We start from the raw sequence: 22,941 nt of genomic DNA, 5'->3' as shown, positions 1-22,941 counted from the left end.
TGCATTGGCTCCTGCGTTCTTACACTAGGGATTAATTTGGCCCTTTCTACTTTTATGTAATGAGCTGATTGCCATAGTATCTTATCCTTGTTACACAATCACCCTTGTCTGGCTGTGTCCCTGGAGCATTCTGCATGTGTTTCTAGATCTAGGGTCTCACCTTCACTGACTGTGTGTTTAGCCCTAGAGCCTCCCCCTGACTCACACTGATAGAGTGTGTGTGCACACTCACTCCAGCTTCAAACAGCAGACAAGAATATATCTGTGGGAATTGAGGGGCTTTCTCCTTTGGCTGGCTGTGTCCCCATGGTGTTTCCTTCTGCAGGGGATAGGGAAAAAGTGAATGGTGCTACCAGAGATCTCATTTAAACAAGAAGGAGCATAGGAAAATACATTCTTTATTATTATTCTGTAACAACAAGCCAGAAATATAATATACCTTTAAAAATGTTCTGTCTCATGCCAAAGAAACCTCCATTCAATCATTTTAGAAAATCTTGTCGCTCTCCGTCAAACGGTAACAAAAAAGAAAAAAGGAATGACAAGTGCCATCTGTTCCCTGCAAGGGATGTGCCTGCCCGTCCCACAGGTGGGTGTGTGGGGAAGGGGAGCAGGAGGGCTGTTCCTGGTGGCCCTACATGTGAGGGACCTGCCGGCCCCAGAAGACCCTTTCCTGAGGGCAGGCACCCACACGTGTCCCTGGAGCAGCTGCCTGCAGCAAAGGCTGCATCCAGGGGGATCCCCCCAAGCCTGCAGCTCCCCACACACCAGCAGCCCGGTCACACCAGGGCAGCCTGATCTCCAGGTGTGCTGGGGAGAGGAGAGACAGCCCATTTGGAAGTGGTGCCGTGAAGAGGGCACTTCCCCCTGAGCCCTGCTGCTCTTCTCCGCACGCAAAAGGACAGGTCCTCATCCTGCCAAACAGAGTATTTGCTTTCCAGAGGGACTCCTCATAGCCAGCCTTCGTGTTTCCCAGCAACACTCAGCTCTCCCCTTTCCTGTCTTCTCCTTTCCTGGGTGGCTTTCTAAACATAGCAGTCCCTTGTCTAGGGTTGAGATAAATCCAGACTTTCTGTCGTATAAATTAAAACAAAAAAAAAAGGAAAGGATGGGCAAGGTCATCACCAGCCCCACAACACAGAATATAGAAAATGTTATTAGCAACAAATTAAAATTGGTCAGGGCAGGAGGAAGTCACAGGGAAGGTGCAGGGAAAAGAGGGTTTCACACCCTCAACCCCTGCATTGTCCCCTACCTTCTTCCCATTTCATTTCACCTCTAGTCTATTCCCTTAAAAACAGTCTCTCTCTTATCTCACACACACACACACACACACACACACACACACACACACACACATATATAGATCCCATTTGTTTTGTGCAATATGTCACCATTATTTGATGCAAGTAAAATATAGATCTATAAATATACCACTCTGACTCAAGTCCCATTTCAAGTATGATTGCGGAGTCCTGTATGGTAAAGGGAGAGGTTCCCCTGAGAGGGAGGTTGGGGAGAGGTTTGGATCCAGCAGGCAGAGTGTGGTCCTGGCTCGCTGGGAATGTGGAGCAGCAGTAACACGCACACGGAGTCTGCAGTGCACCAGTTCTGCCCTTCAGAGCGGGCTACACTTGGAGCAGATGGGATGCTTGGAGTGGCTGTACAGTGCATGGGGGAAGAGTCCTTCCTCCTCACATTTCACCAGCCCCCCTCCTTCTCTTCCTCTTCCCCGCGGTGTGCTGGAAGCGGGGGGAAAGCGTGTGCGCACACTGGTGGGTGGGCTGACCGCTTCTCCCAGTTCTTCCTCCGTGGCAGCCTGGTCTTCTGCTTCCCTGAAGAACATCCTCCTCTGCCCCATGCATCCCTGTGTTGAAGGGAAGTCACGCTAAAACAGTCCAGAGCATCCTGCCTCCTGGGCTCTGGTGGCCCTGGGTAGACCAGGAGGGATTTTGCCGCTGCAGGCCTTGATTAAGGATGTCCGTGCCCACGGGTCGGTAGAGCCGCCTGTCTGGGAGCAGAAGGAGCGAGGAGCCGGCGTGCATTGCTTCCACAGGGATCCCATCACAGCGAGCAGGGGGCTGGGAGACGTCCGACGGCGCTGGGATTCGGATGGAGCAGGTGGGAGAGGTGACGTGCCCTGGCAGGGTCCACCTGCAGAGCTCGCAGGGCTCCGAGCACAGGTTCTAGTGAAACACCCCGTGAAGCTGGGCTGGCTGCCAGCTTCTTTCCTGATGGCAGGGATCACACCATCCACAGGCACTGTGGATGCACGACCTCCGGTGTCATCCTCCTCGCCCAGGAATACCCACTGTGACGGGTTAGAGCAGGTTACCATGGCAATGCGCGCTCTCCCCTGGAGACAGCATTTTATCCCACTTCCAGTGATACAAAATGAGTCCTTATGTTGAGTTCCTTTCATATTTTTTTTTCTCCTCTCACTTTTTTTTTTTTTTTTCCCCCTGTCAGGTCAGAATGAGCTAAGACTAATAGGAGGCACTGCAGTCTGAGGGCTTTAAAACCTGGTTGGGGGAAGTCACCCTACGTGACAGCGGCAGTGTGCACAGCTGTGTGTGGCACGCTGGGGCGCAGCTGCAGGTGTCACTGGACACCTCAGTGGTGGCGAGGGGAGTGCATGTGGGCCCTGCTGCCTTCCTGGGCTCTCCCACACGTGCCACGCTGTGCTCCGACTTCCAGCCTTCACCTCAAGATCCTCCAGAACTCTGCCCACTCCTTTTGGTCACCCCGGCTGCATCACCCTGTTCCACACGCCGTGCTGGCCCCTGTGCCAGCCATGGCAGCTCCTGGGTTGTGTGACTTCTTCCCCTGACACCTTCCCCTAGGCTCACACTACTCAGCAGGGCTTACACTCCTGGTAAGCCACCTCCTCCGCTAGTCTTTCCTGATGACCCACTTCTGATCTGCCAATCAAACGTGTCTAAATGGAGGCTTCATATCCTTACCCTCTCCATTTATTAGAGAAGACATAAAATAGATAAGAATGCACCTTCATTTTTTTTTTTTTTCATGCTGTGTACTTATTTCCACAGGCTGGTGCTGTAATCTCAATAACTTTTTCTCTCTCCATCCTCTCCTGCCAGTTCCCACTGGCTCTGCACTATGGCTGAGATGTGTTTGTTACTCCTCAGTGGCGTGTGCATGTTTTTTGTCTGAAGCAGAAGGTGATACGCACTAGTATGATGAGGGTAAGGTAAAGTGGCTGGATGTATCCATGGCTGCATGCAGAGGGCAGGTCAGCATGGGCATGAGTGGCGGCTCTGCATGTGCAGGTGGGGTGCCTGGATGCCTGGAACCGGGGCTGGCTCTGTGTGTGCGTGTTGGGATCAGGAGTCAGTGTGTGTGTGTACAGGAGGATGGCTCTGTGCCTGTGCACCTGCAGCAGGTGACACGTGTGTCAGCTCAAAGGTTTGGACTTGGCCAGGAGCAAAAAGAGGGGCACTGTGCTCCCTGGCAGCGTGTTAGGGTGATCCAGGTATCCTTCCACCTCTAAAAGTGAGGAGGGAAGTCTCCCACCGACTGTTGCCCTACCGTAGGGACCTTGCCTCCCTGCTGATGTAGTCTTGGCAGCACTGATTTGTAGGGTAGGCAGCAACTTAGTGTCACACAACAGCAGTGACCTAAGGGTGAGGCATGGACACCTGTGGTGTCCTGCTCCCCACGTGGGCTTTCACACAGCTGCTCTCTGTTTGCAGACAGCTCTTGACAGGATACAGGACGACTCAGGGCCGAAGCTGAGAGGATGACACAGGTTCCCAGAAGGTGCCAGCTGCCTTTGCAGCAGGCATGTGAGGGAAGCTCTGTGCAAGGGCATGAGGCACAGCAAGCACTCGAGGTCTGACTCTACTTTATTTGTCTGGGAAGGCCCAAGGGTGAAAGGGCACAAAATGGGCCTGGGGCAGAGGAAAAGAAATTGAGCCAGGTGCCCTGACCCCCCAGAAGCATGTTGTACTACTTGGGTGAGTGGAGCAATAGCACAGTCTGTCTGGGAAGATGTATTTTGGGAGGACCCCATGCTAGACTGCTCTCAGGTACCTTTTTTCATCGCTGTCCCTTCCTTCCTAGAACGGTTTCACGCCACAGAAGAGATTTGTTTTTGTTCTTCATGTTCGCCTTCTGTGTCCCCCATGAGCGGCTGCCTCTTCTTCAGCTCCCGGTGGTACTTGGCCATGAGGGAGGCGTAGATGCAGCCATAGGCAGCTGCCACCACCATCATGATGCAAACGATGCCACAAACCACGCCCGCAATGATCACAGTGCCAATGGCCCGGCGCACGCTCACAGGCCTGTACCGCTGTTTCTGAGGGCATCCCACACTGGGCTCCACTTCTGTTTCTGGGCCTGATTTAGATTTGGAAGGAGCAGGGCTTCCTTTAGTGCAAGGTGGGCCAGTATTGTCCAGCACTGTGGAGCTGTTCTCGTCATCCAGCTGGGAGCAGTAGTTGAACATCTCCATGGGCACCATTCGCATGTCCTTTCCTTTCAGCTCCTTGGGCAAGGTGCAGGCCAGCTGGTCGATTTTCCCACCTGTTCCAACAGAGATAACAGGAGTCAATCACAGCCCCATCCCCATACAGAGACAGCAGGCTTAGATCCTCAGCTGGGGTGAGTTCATGGGCCTCCATTCACACTGCCCAAGTATTTTCCCTGCGGAAGCTTCAGCCGTGTCAGCTGGCCAGAATGCCTCTGCCTAGGCTGGGTTTGGCACTGAGCTCCTGCTGCCTGGTATCTGCATAGGCCAAGACATGAAAGCCCTCTGAAACCATTTAAGTCAGCCTCATACTGTTTAGTGAGTTATGTAAGTCTCAGCAGAACCACTTTAGAAAAGGAGAAATTAAAGCAAAAAGATAGCACCAGGCTGTACCTTCTCAAAAAAACAACAGATACACATCCCATCTTCTGACAACTAATCCATCTCTGTGAAAATAGTGACAGATGTTGAAACAAATGCTTGAGTGAGTTTGGGCAATTTCCTTGGGAGGGGAGGGAAAAAAAGCAAAGTTATGTCTGCATGCTTTCCACTGACTTTGTGATACGGTAGTCAAGAAAGAAAACAAATCCAAAAAAAAAAAAAGTGGAAAGTGGCACTCGTGTGCTTGTTTGATTCTGCTCACACAAATGCATATTTCAGACTGCAGTGTAGCCATAGGCAGAGATAATCTCCCTGCAGCATGGCTGTGATCAGCAGGGATGTGACAGCTGACTGTTGCTATCCGCATGATTTGAGACCCTTTCCTACTCATTGGTTCCACAAACAGAAGGTCAGGCCTTCAATCCTCACTCCTGTAAAATGTGGCATCTTTCTTAGAGCTGCAGCTCCTGAAAGCATGTCATCCCATCAGCATTCCTGCTAAGTGATGTACCTTCCTAGTCTTCTGTGTTTCAAGGAAAATCTGGAAATATGAACTTGTCAAAAACTGCTCAGTTTGAAATGATGATTTCATAGGCAGTCTGACTTGGGGCCTGGCTTGTTAATTTGTGCTGTAGGTTGGGTTCTCCAATATGAGTTGCAGTGTTTTTCCTAAGTGTCACTGTTTCCTAAGGTTCTTTTTTTGGCAGCAAACCTGATGCTTTACAGCCAAATCTGACTTCTAATTCTCTCAACAAGAGAATAGGATGGTTATTTCCAAGTGTGAAATGCATTTCTTCTCTTTAGGCAAAAAGAGTGAGGTGAATTCATAATCCTAAAATTTTAATGTCATTTGAGGAAAGTTCTTTCTCCTCTCAAGACTGAAAAAAACAGGTAATAGTTCAGATTAGGAAGAAAACAAGAAAATAGGAGATCTAGGGTTGCTGGGGGTTTCACAGACTGGCAGTGTTTCTAAGTGAAGGTGCAGGGGCACTAAACTGTAGCCTCCTCATGCTCTTTGGCTGAGAGCACTCCTTCAGGTCAGCCTGACCTGCCAGCTCTACCGGCTCCTGTTTCTTCCCTGCCTGCCTTTGCTTGCCTTTCCTGGAAGAGCAGCACTCCTCCAGCTGCCTCCCGCAGCGCAAGCACCTACCTCGGTAGGAGAACCACTCCATCCAGTGCTTGAAGTCTCGGAGGTTGCAGTCGCACTCCCAGGGGTTATCCCCAACCTGGAGCTGCTGCAGGCTGGTTAGAGGCTCAAAGGTCACCCTGTCCAGGCTCTGCAGGCGATTGGACCTGAGGGAGAGGGAGCGGAGAGCGGGCAGGTCGTCGAAGATGCCCGAAGGGATCTGGGCCAAGCCGTTGATGGAGAGGTCCAGCTGGCGCAGCAGGGCCGTGTGCTGCAGCAGGTCCTTGTCCAAGGCCCGGATGCTGTTGTTCCTCAGCTGGAGCTCTGTGAGGTTCCCCAGGTCACTGAAGATGTTCTGAGGGAGCTGGTCCAAGAAGTTGTTGGATAGATCCAGCCTCTGCAGAGCAGAGAGGTTGGAAAACACTGCTCCTGGCAGGATGCTGAGTTTGTTGTTGAGAAAGAGGAAGGTCCTGGTGTTTGTGGGGATGTCTGAGGGAATGGAAGAGAGGCCCAAGCCACTACAGTCCACTTCCAGGTTGCCACTGTTACACTTGCAGGAGGATGGACAAGCAAAGAAGGACTCAGCAGCACACAGTGAGAGCCAGCAGCCAAGCACTGGAAGGTGAAAAGCAGGGAAGGAAGAGGGCATGGATTAGATCAGTGCTTTCCCATCCTCACCCACCACCAACTCCAACACAGCCCTCCCAGCAGGGCTCCTCACTGCAATGCGCTGGCCTGCACCCTGACTTTCCTCTCAGCCTGTTTTTTTATGAGCAAGCAAGTAAATATCCTTCCAGTTTCACACCAAAATCAGGGCAGTGCATCCCAGTGGACTTTGCTGACAGATGCTGGAGCACTGGTCCCTGTCAGAGAAGGATGGAGCAGAGAGAGGTGGGAGGTGTCACCTCTGACAGAGGACAGCTCATTCTAAACAGGTAGAGAGAGGAGGGACCAGGTATATTTAAGAAGTTCCAATTTTTCAGAAACAGATGCGTTATTATAAAGCTTTTAAGAAAAATGAAAATGAAACAACCTGCATTTCAGGTGTGCTCCTGCAGTTTAAATCCTAATATTTGCAATAGATAAGACTCAGATCTAAGACTCTAAATCAGAGCATTGTTTGCTTACCATATTCACAGTGTGTCATATGGGCCCTGTGTCCACTTTTTAATGAATTACATCACATTACAAAGGCATGACCAAGACAACTGCTAAAAAGTAACAACTGGTCACCTGATACATGCTCTCAAAACAGTTTCTAAATCTCATGGCAACAGCCCCAAAAGTATCTCTGAGTGGCCAGTGACCACCCCCATCCAGAGGTGGTAACTGGGTACAGATGCAGCAATTGTTCTTATTAAGAACTTTGGACACATTCTGGATTACAGTCCTACACAAATCATGGTTACCAATTGGGCAGACAACAGACTTGTAAAGAACAGTTTAAACCACTTCTGACCAAAATTGCCCACAACAATGCAACGAGGAAAAGAAGTGGATGTTGGTAACTGACAAAAGCAGTGTCAGGAAATGGGTTACCATACACACACACACACACTTTCTTCTATACTATCTCAAAGTTAAGGTTGAACAAACCACAAATCAGCATTTTTTAGAGCTGCTCTGGATTCCAGACATGGGTCCAGATCCTGCCAGTGGTACCAGGGCAATAGTTACCAACCTTCCCTGGGAGCCAGTGGCTCTTCAAACTCTCATTTTTGTGACAAAGAAGCGTTATCAACAAGAAAGCAAGCTTTGTGCCTCTCATCATTAGAGGAGTGGGAGTTATGTTTAAGCAGACTATGTAAAACATTTGCATCCTTCATCTTAGTTCCTTTTGTGGAATTGAGATTGCACAGCGAATTCCACTATTCTTCAATGTGGGAAGCAAATTCAGCTCCCTCACAGTTTTTAAGGTGACAAGTTTGAGCGTTTGACTAAAACTGAAGCAGGTTTGTCTGTACATCATGCCTGTCCTCTCCCTTTCTCACTTCTCTTCAGAGAAGGCAGTCACTTGGGTTGGTAGAGTCTTTTTAGGGGTGATTGGTAGCTAAAGGGGATGCATTTATTGTCTCCCCTTCCTGAACTGGCAATCAGGTTCTTCCGTCCTGCTTTTCTTCAAGGAACCAACAAGCAGGTGTTTTACTTCTTAATCCTAAAGGAATTGTGAAAAGACTGCCACAAGAGTGGGAGCCAAAGGAGACCCACGCTGTGGAGAAGCTCTGCCTGGAGCAGCTTTGCAATCAGCCATGCTCTTCCTCTCTTCCCTTGTGCCACTCTCTAGAGTTTAACCTGACCCACAACCCATTTTTTTATTGCGACTTTGCTTATAGTGTTGTGCCTTCATATTCCTGCACAGGGTGGGTTTTGTGTTCCCAGAGATCCTTGTGAGAATTGGCAGATCTGTGGACTGGCAGTCTAAGGAGAACTATCCCATTTGAATCCTAAGCTATATGACTTTATTAAGGACCAAAGGATAAATGTTCAGAGATAATATATCAGTTCTCTCTTACTTCATCCATCTTTCCCAATTCCTCAATTATTTTTTACTATCCTGCAATTGAGATCTCAGGTTCACATCAGCCCAGGCCATGCCATCAAATGTGCTCTTTTAAGGGGAATTATGGATCCTTATGGTGAAATGCAAGACAGATCTTTAGCCAGAGCACCTCTGTGCTTTCTTGTCAAGCACAGGCTTGGCCCCACAACAGAAATGGCCATGAAAGTAGATCATAGCCTATGGACTAGTGCAGTGCAGGTACTGACTGGCTGGCTGATATTTAATTCTGTTCAGAATACGTCCCACTCTTGTTGTAGGGAGAGAATTAAAAGAATGGGAGCTAGAGTGGGGAAGGGAAAGAGCCATGAGTCATTCAAGTGACCCCCGTCTTTTCCTGGATGCTTAACAAAAGCCCAGTATTAATAATAGATTGGCAGCTGTGATTATGAGATAACAGCTGCTTTGTACACCAAGAAAGGCAAGAGCAGCCCATGTGTAATGCTATCCAGGTGGCATTCTGCTCAGGGCTTATCTCTCAGAGTGCCTGGCTGCCTGCGGCGCCGACTGGGTGGCTGTGGGGTTCCACCAGTGTGTGTGCTGGCAGTGGCTGGCAGGAACAAAGTCTCAGGCAGCTGGCTGTGGTTATGTTAGGGAAATGGATTTATGCCAAGCTTCTGCAGCCATGTAGGATATGCCAAAAATGTCTTGTTGTTGCCCATACATTGCTGTATGCTTTTGGAAATATTTTAGTAAAATCATACAGAAAAGAGGTTTCGTTTTCCTTTCCCTGCAAGAAGTGCATCCATGAGGATGTGAGCTGAGGCCAGGGAATTCATTGCATTGGTTAAGATGTAGCTCTACAGGAAAGAGAGGCAGGGAAACAATAGACAGAACTTGAAGCTGTCCTCCAGCCCTGCAGAAGGATGGATAACAAGTGTTTTTGTGTTTGAGGAAGCTCAAGTTGCTTTGTGGGGTGTTTGGTGACTCTAGAAGGTGGCAGAAAGCTGATCCAGGCATATCAGATTAAGTCAAGATTCAGTAGCATTCATTATCAATAATTTACACAGTCTAGTCTGTGAGGATGGATTACAAAGATGTTTGTTTTCTGGAGAAGGAAATACTTCCCCCAGCTTCTTACAGCTGCAGCTCCAAACGTGACCAGGAGGACTGGAACAAGGGAAACAAACCACAGACCTACTTGGTGCCTGGGCATGCGGTAGTGAGGGACACTCTCCACATGTCCCTTTTGCTCTGCTGTGGTCCCCAGATGCTTCTCTGAGATGCAGATAAATTCCCAGAAGCCCCTCATCACCCTGCTCTGCACTCAGGGGTACCACAGCAGCTGCCCCAGCCCGCTGGGAATATGCACAGGCTGAACGTTTACAATTTAATTTGAAAGAGAGCTTCTTTATATACCCTTGATTTTCACTGCATGTGGCAGTGCCCAGTCGGAGAATTCTGCCTTCACATCCTGCATTTCCTTCTAAAATCTGTTATGACTTTTGCTGTGAAGAGCTGGGAGCCTTGCTCAGCAGCCTGTGTATAAACCCCAAGCACAGAGAGGAGTCTGCAGCTCACAGGATACTGATCTGAGAAGTGTTTGGGGTGGATCTTTGTGCGATGGTGTCTGTCGTGCTGTTTCTCACCTGCCAGGCCCACTGGAATTCAGAAGCAATCATCACTCGCTGTCCCACTTTAAGCCCATCTTCAGCTTTAGAATATCACTCTCCCTCCCAGCTAGCCTTGGCCTCTAAAGGAATCAGGAATTAGTTCAAACATCTCCATTCTTAGCTGTCCCTCTCCCCTGTTCTTAACCCTGATGCGACCTATTTTCTTCCCTCTCCCTTGGCAAGCAGGAATATTGTAGCTGGTACCTGAGCAGGCATTACTTACGACAAGCCTCCTGCCACCTCATGAGGAACCTGCTCCTCCACCGGTGGCCAGCACTTGTAGGCAGCATTGTGGTCTTCTCCAGCGTGTCTTCACATCCAACAGCCAGCCTGGCACACGGCCCCAGGGGGAGAGGGAATGACCTTGTAGCGTGCCTGCCAGGTCCTGGAGAGGGAAAGCAGAGCAGAGCGGATGAGATTCACTTCCCTGGGTGCAGCACACGGGGCTGAGCTCAGGGCTGTCCTTTCCCCTCCCCAGTTAATGTTCTGCCTTTGAGGCATCAGCTCTGTTTTGGAGGAGAAATGGAGGATATCTCAGGAGGCGCAGTGTGTTGAAGGCGCAACATTAATTCATTTTGAACCTCACGGTGCAGAAATAAAACCTGCTTCACCTAAGTGCCAGAAAGAAGTTTGTGCTTGAATAGCCTGCTGTGGTAGCTACATTGGCCTCATGCTCAAGGTTAACCTGATGAATTGCTAAGGTGACCCTGCCAGGGCAGCAGACTGGGGCTCATTCCTGTCACCTCCACGCAGGCTGGTGCCACCTGTGCATCCTCAGCCTGACGCACGGCTCGGGCTGGCTGAGAGCTGGGCACCAGTGGCTGCCAAGCTGCTTCTCTCCCTCCTCCTCCTCCTCCTCCTCCTCCTCCCCCCAGCTCCATCCCCCCTCTCTACCCCCCCATGCCGTATTCCCTACCAGCACTTCCTGTCAGTTTTAAGGTAAAATGGATGTGGTGGCTGGAGCAGCACAGCTCCAGCTTGGGGATTTCCCACTGCAGCAACTGCAGGAGCTGAAGAGCGAGCGAGCCTCGGAGGAGAGGGAGAAGGAAGGACCTGAGGCGGGGGAGACTGAGTGGGAGTGTTGAAAAGAGAGGAATTGCATCTTAATTAGCAGAAGGAAAAATCCTCAGTCTAATTAGAAATCCAAAGACCATAAACTCTCCCCTGACAATAAGTGACTGACAACAGGTTTCAACTTCCTCCCGCTTCCCTTTTGGATACAAGGAGGCAGGAAAAATGAAAACACCACAAACCCTTCTGTCCCCCTGCGTACTCCCTGACGTGCCACCCACAGTCACAGCAGCAGTCATTAGATGGACACATTTCAACCAGAGTACAGAAATAAGCCGTTCTCCATCCCCTCTGAGGGGCTCTGACAACATCCACGGTGGCTATTTTAGCTGGGTGCTGCACTGCCACCAGGACACTCTCCCCACACACGTGCCAAGTGCCTACCCTCCCCCAGGCTCCCAGACTGATTTATTTTATATGGGAATGTAAACCACCAGGAAATATTAAAATTAGCATCTTGATGAAAATTATCAGCAGGTTCAGTGCCTAGACTAGCACATTTGCAAGGCTATTTAGATCATTTTCCTAAATGCCAATGCACCAAATACCTCTGTTTGGTATAGAGACCCATTCAGCCTTCATCCGCTGCAGCCCCCCACTCCCCAAACCGAGCTGGAGCCCTTCCCCTGCAGCCCCCACTGAAGGAGAAGCTGCAACAAATAGCTGTCCCCATTCGGTGCTTGTGCTCGACCTGACCGAGGAGACTTTCAGCCTCCCCCAGAGAAACGTCTGCATCCTAAATGCCACCACCCCTGGAGTCTCCTGTCCCCGCCTGTCCATCTGGAAAAGGAGGATGAAAAGCTGCAGGCACTTACCTGGAAGGGTTCTGCCTGCAGCCACTTCCACCCGACTCCCCGGACACTGCCCAATTCCAGCCTCTTCCTTCCCTCTCCCTCCTTGACTTTCACTCCCCAGCAGCAGGCTTTCCGTGTGCTCTATTTAACTCCCTCCAGCACTGGAATAAACGGCAGAGTTAAGCTGACAGCCACAGAGCCTTATCTGCCTGCTGGATAGCGCCAGTCGATCAGCTCCAAATCCCGTTGCCAAATGATCACGTCCTTGCTCTCAGCATCAGGGGCAGCAGCCTGCCATGCTCTGCCTTTCCCTCTTCCCCACCTTCACTCCGTCTAACTTTGTCAGGGTTATACATAGCTCTGTTCCTTGTGCTCTTGCCTTTTGGCTCTGTTTTGTAACACCCCATCTGTATCAGCTGGCTTGGTTCCAATTAGGGGGGCTAAGCAATTTTAAAAAAACAGAAAAAAAAAAAAACCCAAAAAAAGCCCACAACCCCAAGCCCAGCTTCCTTGGGTGCTTTGTGACACGGTGTCCCCTCAGCCCACCCCCCTCTCAGGCCATGCCCTGGTGGCTCTCCCTCCTGTGCGATTCACCCGCGCCATCCCCAGGCAGCGATGGGGGCCAGGGGCAGGGCTGGCACAGCCCGGCCCGAGGATGGGGACAGGGTCAGGGTTTCCACCTCCAGCCCCTTCTGCTCTGGCAGGGCAGGTCCAGCTCTTGCACTCATTCCTGGTATCTCACGGGCGCCTCTTTCCCTCAGGCAGCACCAAGGCTCAGGCAGAGAGTGCAGGGTGGGAGGAGCAGCCATGTATAAATAAGCCTTTTCCCTATGTTTAGAATTTATTACAGTGCATAGTGATTAACACCTGTTCAGGCTTTAATGCTGTCTCCTGCACTGCAACATGCACTGAGATGGAGGGGCCTTGATAAACCCAAGATTATTTTAAAGCATGTGACATACATGCCACACTCCCCACTCCATAGATAGCAGCCACCCTGCCTGCACTCATACACGTGTTTCCAAGACTTAAAAGCAGCTACCTTCATGTACAAATGCACAGAGTCACCGACCCAGCTTACATTTACAAATCTGTGCACGGAGCTGGGCTTGCACATGTGCTGGGGACTCGTCTGTAACTCATCTTTATTAACCTCCCTATCTTCCACAAAGCTGCCTGCTTCTCCAAGCATGCCCAGGTGGCAGAGCAGTAGATTTGGAATAGGTAGAGTTTCATGGCTGCTGAAAGGTGAGGGTCAATGAAGTTCTGCATTTATACCTTGAAGAAGTGTGTTCATGGAGATATTTTAATTCCAAAGATCCAGAAAAAAGAACCAGTTTCTCCTAAGCATCTACTGCCCATAAGAACACTCTACCCTTAGTGATTAATATTCCACAGCCAGGAGAGAGCAAGGAGGCAGAGAGGATTTTTAAGAGGTTTGTTTTTTTTTTAAAGGTTTCCTCTGACTTGTCTTGAATTCTGACTTAATTAGCAGTTTTCTTGGGGCCCAAGAGATGCCTTCTGCTCTGCAGAGCACCGGGCCAGCTGCACTCACTGCCAGTGCAGCACTGGGAACGTGTAATCTTGGGGCAAACAGCACCTGCCTACACCTCCAGCTCTCCAGAGCAGCACCAGATGTGTCTGGCTGCTTTCAGCCTGACAGCCAGGGATTTTTCCAGCATCCAGGACTCTGCCACACCTAGGAGTGCTCCCTCTATGCCCTCAGCTCAACAAGAGAGGCACCGTGCCATCTGTTCTGAGCTTGCCTGGCATTGCTTGGGAGCTCTGAATGCTCTGAAGTCACCCAAGGGCCCCACAAACCAGGCATTAGTCTTTCTCATGGGCTTTCTAGATGGTTCCTTCTCCCTAGGGCAACATGTCAGCTGAATGCCCTGTGATCCATGGGGCACGGTGGCCAGAGCTTTCTTCCATGTGCTTGGAGTTGAATGCCTTTCCTCATTCTGGAGAGAGCAGGGTCGCCTGTGGGGCTGGTGATGGCCTTTTCCTATTACTGTTTCAAATAGGACATAAAAGAAAACTTTTTTTGTTTCAGCTCAAGGCAACAAAATGAAATCATCTGTTTCTGGCCCATGGGCTCCAGTGGCCAAAAATACACCACGCTGAAGTGCCACTTGGACATTTGGCCTGCTGTCAGACTCTAGAGGACTCTCTAATGAGGATTCCCCTAATTAGATTGAACAGCGAACCTTACTGCTGGGGGCAGGGTGAGGGAAAGAAGGGGGGGATGCAGAGGAGGTTGTAATGACTCTGCAGCACTTGCCAGGGCCTCAAAACTGCAGCAGGCACTGTTCCTGCCTTGTGCCTGCTCCTCTGTGCCCAGCCCCAGTGATGTTTGTTTGCAGCATCCCCCCAAAAGCTTTTGTGGGGAGGGTACCAAGGAGCACGCTAGGAGAGCAGGGTTTCAGTTTCCTGTATCCACCTGCTGGTTTAGTAACTCTTCCCAATTCTGTGTCACCTCCTATCCAAAGCTTGCCACGTGCTCTATGAATGGCTCTTTCCCTGGCTGTAAGGTGGTGTTATTTTGTGTTTCATGACCCCCAGAAGGAAGGCTGAGGTAAGAGCCAGTAGCATTTCTGCTCTGGGTAGGTGGATAAATCTGTCCCATTCTCCAGGCTAGAGACACAGGTGACTGTGTCACTAGGATGAGACACTGTCAGAAACAGAGCCCAGCAACCTCTGTCTCTGCTTATCTCTCCAAGCCCCTTGCACTAACCCTTGGATCATGGCTGAGGGATCAGACTCTGCTAACAGTCTGGCTTATGAGCACTGGCAGGGCATGTGGGTGACCTATATTACAAAAGGGTAGGTAGCAGAGACTGCAACAGATGCCAGCAATAAATTATCAGAAAGTATGCACAGACTTTCATCCCTCCCCCATTCCCTTGATGGCAAAGTCCCTTTCCCCTTCCCACTGCTGAATTGCTTTAGCCTTTATCAGAAAAGCAGCAGCATGAGGGAGGGCATGGAGGACGCTTTAAGGAGATTATCTTCTTTCCTTCCCCTTTCCTTGCTGCTTTTAGGATTCATGTTGTGTTGCTATCACCCCATAACAGAGGGGGACAGCGGTACCCCAGCATTTAGTGACTAAAGCAGGTTGTTCTATGCATGTCCCTTCACCTGCCCTTGGGGGCCAGTGGCAGCAGAGACACACAATCTGTGTGGCCTGACTACCACAGCACAAGTGGCTTTAGATGGCATGGGGACCTCTCCCATTCCTGGTCCCCCAACAGACCTGCTAGCTGTGCAAATTCTCGATCCCAACAGCTCACGCTGTCTCAGTGGCAGCCCCTCATTTGTCCTCTCTTTGGAATGCAGAGGCACTCAGAGGTGGCAGAGAAGCTCAGCAGAGCTGTAGAAACACCCAGTGCTTGCCACTGCCCCAGTGAGCTTCCAAGCTAAAGAGCTGGGGGCTTCATTTGCAGCACTTGCTGATTTATTAACACGTGTGTTCAAGATTCATTAGTGTTGTGCTGTCACAATCAGTGGAAAGCACATTTTAAATTCATACCAGAAACCCAGCTGCAGAAGAAATAGTGCCCTCTGACTTGCAGTGATCAATCACAGCTAAGCAAAACACCTCATACAGAAAGCTGTAAAGCAAGTAGAAAAAGCATAAAATCCACTTGGTCTTGTAAGGGACTCGGCCACATTCCTAGCCTGGTGTGAATAAAAACCTCACCCTTTTCTCTGTGACATGAAAAAGTCAAAAAGCTTCTGATTTTTGGATTGGCAATGTAGGAACCTCTGAAATGCACATGTGTTGATGGTAAAAAACGTTTCCTCCCCAGGACCCTTCAAGAAAGATCAACTTTATTCCTATTTTGTGGAGGGGTAAACTATGATGCAGGTAAAACTGGCTGCTGATTTGGGGTGGCTGAAATTTCAGCTGCCTTGCTTTTGATACTTCATCATTAGTCCACATCAGTTCCCCATTCACTCAGGATTTTCAAAGTGCAGCGTTTGCACTTGGGCTTGGAAATACTGTCCTGTCCCACACAGAGTATTTGTAGGCCTTATCAAAGTTACACAGAATAAAGGATTTTTGGCCAGGTTTTCCCAAAGTTTCCTGACAGGCCTGTGGCAAAAAAAAACCAGGAGAGAAGCCGGTTTTCTTGATTCCTCATTCCATAGCTTAAGCAGAAAACGCTATTTGCATCCCAAGCCTCCCTGACCAATGCACAATAATGAGACTGGGAAATTCTGGAGGAGCTGGAAATACCAAGGGCACGGAGCCTCAGCAAATCCTCTGAGAAATTCAGAGCATTGGAAGGGGAGACAGGGAGGGTAGCACTGCTGGGAAAGACCCAGATTGCTGTGGAGATGTGGAATTCCTTGGGAAGCTGTGGAAGCAGGTGGAGAGAGCGGGATATCCAACCAGGAGTGCCAGGAAAGTCCCGGCGCAGTGCGAGTGCGGCATATGGAGGAGGCCCGGAGCAGCAGCAGGAGGAGAGCTGAGGGGGCAGCTGACAGGAAGAAATCCAGCCATGTGTGTGCCAGCATCTTCTCCAAACGCTCCTGAACGCGACAGACCACGTGCATGTTTCCTCCCTGCAGAACGGAGGCAGCTGAGAAGGGAAGCGGGTGAGGGAGTGGGAGAGGGGCTCAGAGGAGGGACACGTGAGCTCACTACCCCAGTTTCCTCCTCTTTCTCCTGCCACGGGGCGATGTTTTTGTTCTTCTCACACTGTTGGCAAAAATTGGTAACCAAGTGAGATGTGGAGGGGGGTTCTACTTGAAGGTTGAGATAACATTTTCTGATCCAGCCAGGAACAGTTGGCTGTGGGTGGTGGCTTGTCACCAGCCCTGCCAGTTCTAATCCAGATCCCAGTTTTTTCTCATTCTCTCAGCTGTGGAGTGAAGAGCCTTCCCTACAACTTTAATTTCCTGCAGGGGTTAATCCCATGGTCAGTGGTAGCTCAGGCCCTTAATCCTTTTGCTCAGTCCCTTAACAGCAGGGCTGCAGCCGCTCCTGCCCTGGCAGGTCTGAGGCAGGCACCCTTCCGCTCCCTGTTCCTCCCCTACACCCCACCAGCATCCTGCAGCTCACTGGCATTTCAAATGCTGCTCCCCCCTTCCTGGCAAGCCTACCCCGGGGGTGTGGGTGGGTGGTACAACCAGGAAAAGGTTGCAGGCAGAGAAGACAGCTTGGTGGGAGAATCCTGGTTCTTCATTCCCACCACTACTGCGCTCACAGGTATTTTCTGCACTTCTTGGTTGGACGGTGCTCTGAATCCCAAAGCATTCTCTTGTTTTCATTCAGGTGGTGCTCAAGAAGGAAGGTGTGTATGAGCCCACATTTGGGAAGGATTCTCTGAGGGGTCAAAAATTTTAACGTGGCCCAGTACCTTCCCTGGGTCTCTTACTTAGAGTCAAAGGATGCAGCAGATCTTTAAGAGGCAAGGTGCCAGCCTGTCTGAGACAAGAGATACATCTACATGTGCAGAGTAATAGATGGAGGTGCATCAGTTTAGCAGCAAGATAGGAAAATGTAAGTTTTTAATCAATATAAGCTCTGTCTCTGGAGTGCTAGGCCAGATGTCTGTTGAACAGCATGACCAGACTGCCAAACCAAGGGCCTTCCAGATCAATGCCAAGAGACCCCTTGTACATTTTATGGGGGTCAAAGCACTTGAGCCATGAGCCTTTCTCCTTGTGGGTTCTCATTCCAAAAATGAGGCAAGCTTTTGCAGGCCTGAGTGATCCCTTGCACACAAAATGCCCCACACTTGCTTGTTCCACATCATTCATTTCTGCACTAGCCCAAAAGCTGGTTTGGCTTTTTTCATTGCCTGCATTTTAAGATACACTAGGCCCTTGAGCTCACTGGCCTTCCTTATGTTTGACTCTTGTTACTCTTTCTTCTGGTGGGGAAGCCAGGGTGCTGAAGAACTGCTGCCACCAAGGCTGCTCCCCCTTTTCCTCCCTCCCCTTGTCAGCTGTGCTTCCCTGGGTACCAGGCTCCCAAAATGAGCTGCAAGGGTAGTGGCTTGTCACTTTGGCAGCAGGAGGAGAGAGAGGATGGAGAAAACACTGGAAAAACAGAAGAACTTTAAGGTGTCACGAGGCTGTGCCCTGGGTATGTCCAGAGGGGCAGGCACCATCCATCCTGCACAGTGGTGGGGCAGAGCACAAGAGGCTGGCAGTAAAAATCCTCTCAGCTCTTATCATAAGGGCATCGGCGACCCAGCACGCACGTAGCTCCTGGCAAAGCTCCTGAGGAGAGGCTCTCATCATTCCCACACAATGCATTTGTACTGGACTCTGAAGGAGACCTTTCCTGCCTCAGTGAGTTGCAGAGATCTGCCTCACGTGGTCACCACTGTGGCACAAGGTTGTTGGTGCTGCCTGCATCTGCTGCCCCATCACCTTCCCAGAGCATCCGAGAGGGGCAGCCCTGCAAAGTCCACACAAACTGTGGGATCTGGGCTGCTGCCTTCAGCTCCAGGGGTGCCTGCAGATCTCTGGGATACATTTGTGCTTTTCACAAGCTGGGAACATTGCCCATAGCTCAACAAGATGTGGTGACAGCTCTCCCAAGCTCCAGCCAGGATCTTTGGACGCGTCTGGGTTAGCACACGGATCAGCCTCATGCTGCAGAGCTTGCCAAGGCTGAGGAAGGACTGCAAATTTGATGTGACTTTAGTTTTCTACAGGGTTCACAGCCACAGGAGAGATACCTTGATGGCAAAGTTGACATCCCATCGAAATCACTAGAAGTGGTGTGGAGAGCAGGGCCCACCTTCAGTCCCTCTGCCCCCACACAGCAAAGTCACAGCAGCAGCTGTCCTGGTTTAGGGCAAATCTGGGGGAAAACCTCCAAATGGGGTTCTTCCAGAAAGCAAATTCAAGCTGTCCCTCCCCCTAACTGGTTCAGGAAAAAGATTTCCTTGGAGAAAAGTGGAAAAAACTGCTTTGGGCAGCACTGGCACTAGGAAGCCTCACCAGCAGGGGAAAGGCAGCCCAAGAGATGGTGCCAAGCCAAGTTCCTTTTACAGCTCACCTCCAGACTCAGGGTGAGGTCTTACTCTTTTATCCCTTGTGTGAGAGCATGGTCCATGGGGAAGGAATCTTGCCAGCCTCCTTGAAGTGAGGAGGAGCATGGTAGCAGGGCGTGTAACAGCCTTTTCTTTCAGTCAGTGGAGAAGTTCTGACTTGTGTGGCTTTGCTGTAAATTTAAGTCTCAGTCCTTCCTGTGAAGGGCTTGGGGCATTGCAGGGCATAAATAATAGACATTCTCTTGTTTTGCCATTCATAAAAATGTAATGAGGAAGTTGCCATTTTCATTAAAAGAAGAAAAAAATTGTCATATGTTAAAACAGGCTTGCAAAGCCAGGGACTTAAATGTGAGTTTATACTTTCCCAGCCTTCATTCAGCCACTTGCATGGGCACAGCACTGCCTTTGCTCACCCAACCAAGTGCTGCTTCTTTTTTTCACAAGACCCTGTCCCATACTCAGTGCAAAGGACACTTGATACTCAAGCTAACTGTGAGGATGTTGTAATAAACAAGGCTGTTTTTATATGGTCAGAGTTAAATATTAAACCACAGTTTTGGCAGGAGGCCACAGTCCGTACATTCCTAATTTTGTGGGTGCCCAACACGAGACCCTGGGGGCCATTTTGCAGAACTGCTGAACACTCCCAGCTGTTTTCTAAAATGCTGTCAGCTCAGCCAGCAAACTGGTACAACCTCGAGGACCCAAGAGAGCCAAGAGGTCCTAGACTCTGGTCCTGCACCTGTTACTGAAAGGGGAAGTCTCTTTTCCCTTCAAAAGCCAGGAAAACAACCGCTCTCTCTTGCCTCATCAGGAGCATAAATTCTCTATCATCAGCTGCAAGGCAAATGTAGCTGCTAACATCTTCAGAACACCACAAGACAATGAATAGTGATGTATTGCCTGCAGGGCTTGCTTGGCAGGCAGTAAACAAATAAAACAGGCACACATTTTGCAGTACCCCAAAAAAATTATATATATACATATATATAAAACAGCCCCCTGCTTCACCTCTTGAGCACCATGGAGCCAAGTACCTTGAATGAAACAGTTCATAAAAATACGGCATGTGATCCTACCTAGGACTGCAACCCAGTGCAAGTGGCATGCTGCCACCAGTACCAGTATTTCCTAACTTTCAACTGCTTGTTTTTGCAATATGAATAGTATATTTCACATAATCCAACCCCTCACAGATGAAGCAACTTTTCCTTCCATCTCTTGAGTCTGGAATCAAACTAGTTTATAGAAAAAAGCCCGCACATATTCTTGCTGTTATCATACCCTCAGTCACTGGAAGCTTTTTTGTGAGCCAGCATTTTGGTGAAGCCACAGCAGGAATAAGGTATGTGTGACAAGGTATTTCCCTGCAGCAGGAGGAACATCCCAGAACTCCCACTCCTGCTTCTTTCCACTGACAACTGAGCGTGTGTCATGGTGTAGCACGCTGAGGCATTACCCAGCTGGCAGGAGCATCCCAGTATGGGCATCTGAGTTATGGTTTGAGCCACCCAGCACTGGGACACTTGTCAAGCAGTGTAAGCAGCTGCTTGTAACCAAACATGGCAAGTGAAGGAAACTGCCTGCTCTGTCTTTTCACTCAGCAACAGGCAAGAGCTGAGGAGTCACCGAAGAACTGCCCAAAAATGCTCTCCCACAGGCTTGAGCCTCTTCCCCATCCTGTTCCAGCCTCTGGTGCTCCCTGAATGCTCCTGTCCAGGTATCCTTGTGGCCCTGTGCTGCTGCTGACCCTCCCAGCCCTTCTGAGACACAGCTCTGCCTTCATCAGCCTTCTGTGGTGTAGAAGAGCCTAGAAAATCCTTTCTGCATCAGGCTTAAAAAAAAAGCCAGAGGAAGGGTAGGAAGCTGAAGTAACTCTTAAAGATACCTGAGCTCAGAGTGCCCCTTGCTAGCATGTGACATTCATTTTGCTGGAGGAAAGGGTAAAGCTATGAGCTGGTATAAAAATTACATAAGAAGGCTTCCCCCCTTTCTCTTTACAAACAGTCCCTTTGCTCAGGATTTACCATAATTCCTCCAAGTGGACAGGATGCACTAATAACAGAGGCAGCACTGATGTCTGACAGGGAGACAACTCCCGCAAGCCCTTCGCTCATGTGGAATAATTCCCTTGCAAATGTTGTTTGCCCACAGCAGTTAGAGGAAGATCCACCCCTCCCTCCACCCCCCAACAGACCTGAGTGACAAAGCTGAGAAGAAAAATGGTCTGCAGTTCTGAAAAGGCTCCCTTCTCCTCACTGCTGGGAATGTCCCCTGCATTGGGACAAGTCGCTGTCTGCGTTTAAGGGTTCCCCTGTCTTTTAAGGGTTTCCTTCTCCTGCAGCAGCAGTCCTTTCCCAAAGGAGATGTTGTCTCCATCCTTGAGCAGCAGGTCAGAGCCCTGCAGCAGAGCAGTGCTGTATCCTGCCTGCTGCTGTTCCCACCAGGGCTGTGCTGGATGTGGCACATTTGGGTTACCTGACTGGGGCCCAGCCTGGCCATGACCTGCTTGGAGCAACAGCTTCAAATACCCTCTCTCCCCAGATCAGGAGAGCTCCAGTTTAACATGTCTCTGTTAATTAGCAGGAGGTGCAGGGACATTAATAAACTGGTCAGGCAGAGGGAGGAGGAGGAAGGCAGAATGCCCTGTGTGGGATGTGTGTGTGCACGTGTCTGTGCACGCCCATGTACGCACACACACACACAGACAGAGCCGGGCTAACCTTACCCCCTGTCCATCGTGTGCTTCACCTCCGCTCACTTGGAACCTCATTCTCACCCTTTCCTCCCAGTCAGGGCTGGAAAAGGCTGTGAAGCTTCTCTGGGCTGTGTTTCACCCACCCCTCTCAGTGCTGTGCTTTCCACCCAAAAGTTCAGAAATCACAGGCTCAGCCTGCGGAGATGCTGAAAGCAGCTCGGGACTTATTTTTGGCTCTACTTGTGATTTGGCATCCTTCACTTCATGTCCTGTGGTCATGTCCGTGAGCACACACACCCCCACACTCTTATACACATCCCCCCCATCCTAAAGCTGCGCACGGAGTGCTGAACCTGTTCGGTTTTGGTCCGCACTTCTCCATTTTAGGCTGTTCTTACCGCGACGGCCGAGTCCAAAATATTAGCGAGCAAAGGCATCACAAGTCAGGCGAGTGGCACCTCTGAGAGCCCCGAGCAGGGCACAGGAGGCAGGAGCTGCCCGGCACCGAGTTCTCAGCCTCCCAGCCGCACCTGCTGCCATCCTCAGCTGGGAGAAGTTGCTCCAGCACTGAAACTGGACTGGAAGCAGCAGCAGCAAGCCCTGCAGGGGGTTTGCCGTGCGGGGGAAAGCGGTGCCCGGCCGGGAGCCCTGCGCTGCCCCTGCCTGCCGCCCTCCGCCCCGGGGAAGCGCTCCCTGCGGCCACCTCCCCGAGCCGGCCACCGGGGAAAAACGCGAGAGGGACATCTCACTTACCCCTCTCAGGCTGGAATGGACCCTCCTGTGGGAATGGCAGCTCTCCCAGCTCTCTGAAGCCGGTACAATCCCAAAGCAAATCCAGCAGAAAGTGGCTCTCGGCGGACCCTAGCTGGCAGGAGCCCTCCCTAGGCAGGCTGGAGGGCAGGGGAGCCGCGCAGCGAGGTGACAGCGTGGGAAAGGGACTGTAATCCTCCGTAAATAATAAACAGGGGGAGAGAGAAGGAGAGAGAGAGGCGGGAGAGGGAGCGACTGTGCGCGGTGAAGTGGCAGCTGGGGGTACATCTGCGATGGCAGCAGCACACGCACGGGAACGCGCACAGACAGCGCAGGGGAGTCACCCCGCCAGGCAGGCAGGATCTGCTCCCAAACAGCCAGAGGAAGGAGCTCGGGAGGTGTTCATCCCTCTCAGTGCATCCTGCAGAAAGGGCAGCTGCTGTCAG

At 50.6% G+C, this 22,941-nt stretch overlaps 2 protein-coding genes across 6 annotated transcripts in view; one reads left to right on the top strand and one right to left on the bottom strand.

Annotated features, from left to right (window-relative positions):
* CACNA2D4 (calcium voltage-gated channel auxiliary subunit alpha2delta 4) overlaps window positions 1-22,941 on the top strand; it is a 122,290-nt gene that overhangs the window by 71,730 nt on the left and 27,619 nt on the right. The gene's annotated exons all lie outside the window — the stretch shown is intronic.
* On the bottom strand, window positions 470-22,630 carry LRTM2 (leucine rich repeat transmembrane protein 2). Of its 3 annotated transcripts, none has more exons than XM_014259295.2 (4): window positions 22,499-22,630; window positions 10,390-10,551; window positions 6,021-6,611; window positions 470-4,545 (listed from the first exon to the last, which is right to left on the bottom strand). In XM_014259295.2, the coding sequence occupies exons 2-4, from the start codon at window positions 10,454-10,456 to the stop codon at window positions 4,091-4,093; spliced, it is 1,113 nt and encodes a 370-aa protein (XP_014114770.1). In that variant the 5' UTR covers window positions 10,457-10,551; window positions 22,499-22,630; the 3' UTR covers window positions 470-4,090. The 3 variants fall into 3 exon arrangements, with proteins under 3 accessions (XP_014114770.1, XP_087911432.1, XP_087911431.1); XM_088055306.1 differs by lacking the exon at window positions 22,499-22,630 and adding an exon at window positions 22,144-22,192; XM_088055305.1 differs by lacking the exon at window positions 22,499-22,630 and adding an exon at window positions 12,053-12,138.

Source organism: Pseudopodoces humilis, chromosome 5, assembly GCF_049639895.1.
Source record: "Pseudopodoces humilis isolate 2021_Gansu_Grassland_sample_001 chromosome 5, ASM4963989v1, whole genome shotgun sequence".
Taxonomy (NCBI): Eukaryota; Metazoa; Chordata; class Aves; order Passeriformes; family Paridae; genus Pseudopodoces; species Pseudopodoces humilis.
This window is presented reverse-complemented; position numbering and strand designations above follow the sequence as displayed.

Bases quoted from the DNA above. Each gene is read 5' to 3' on its own strand.
- LRTM2 (XM_014259295.2), bottom strand. From the start codon at position 10,456: ATGCTGCCTACAAGTGCTGGCCACCGGTGGAGGAGCAGGTTCCTCATG. The intron at 6,612-10,389 runs GTAAGTAATGCC...TTCACCTTCCAG, and splicing joins GAGGTGGCAGGAGGCTTGTC to TGCTTGGCTGCTGGCTCTCA. The intron at 4,546-6,020 runs GTAGGTGCTTGC...CTGTTGGAACAG, and splicing joins GGAGTGGTTCTCCTACCGAG to GTGGGAAAATCGACCAGCTG.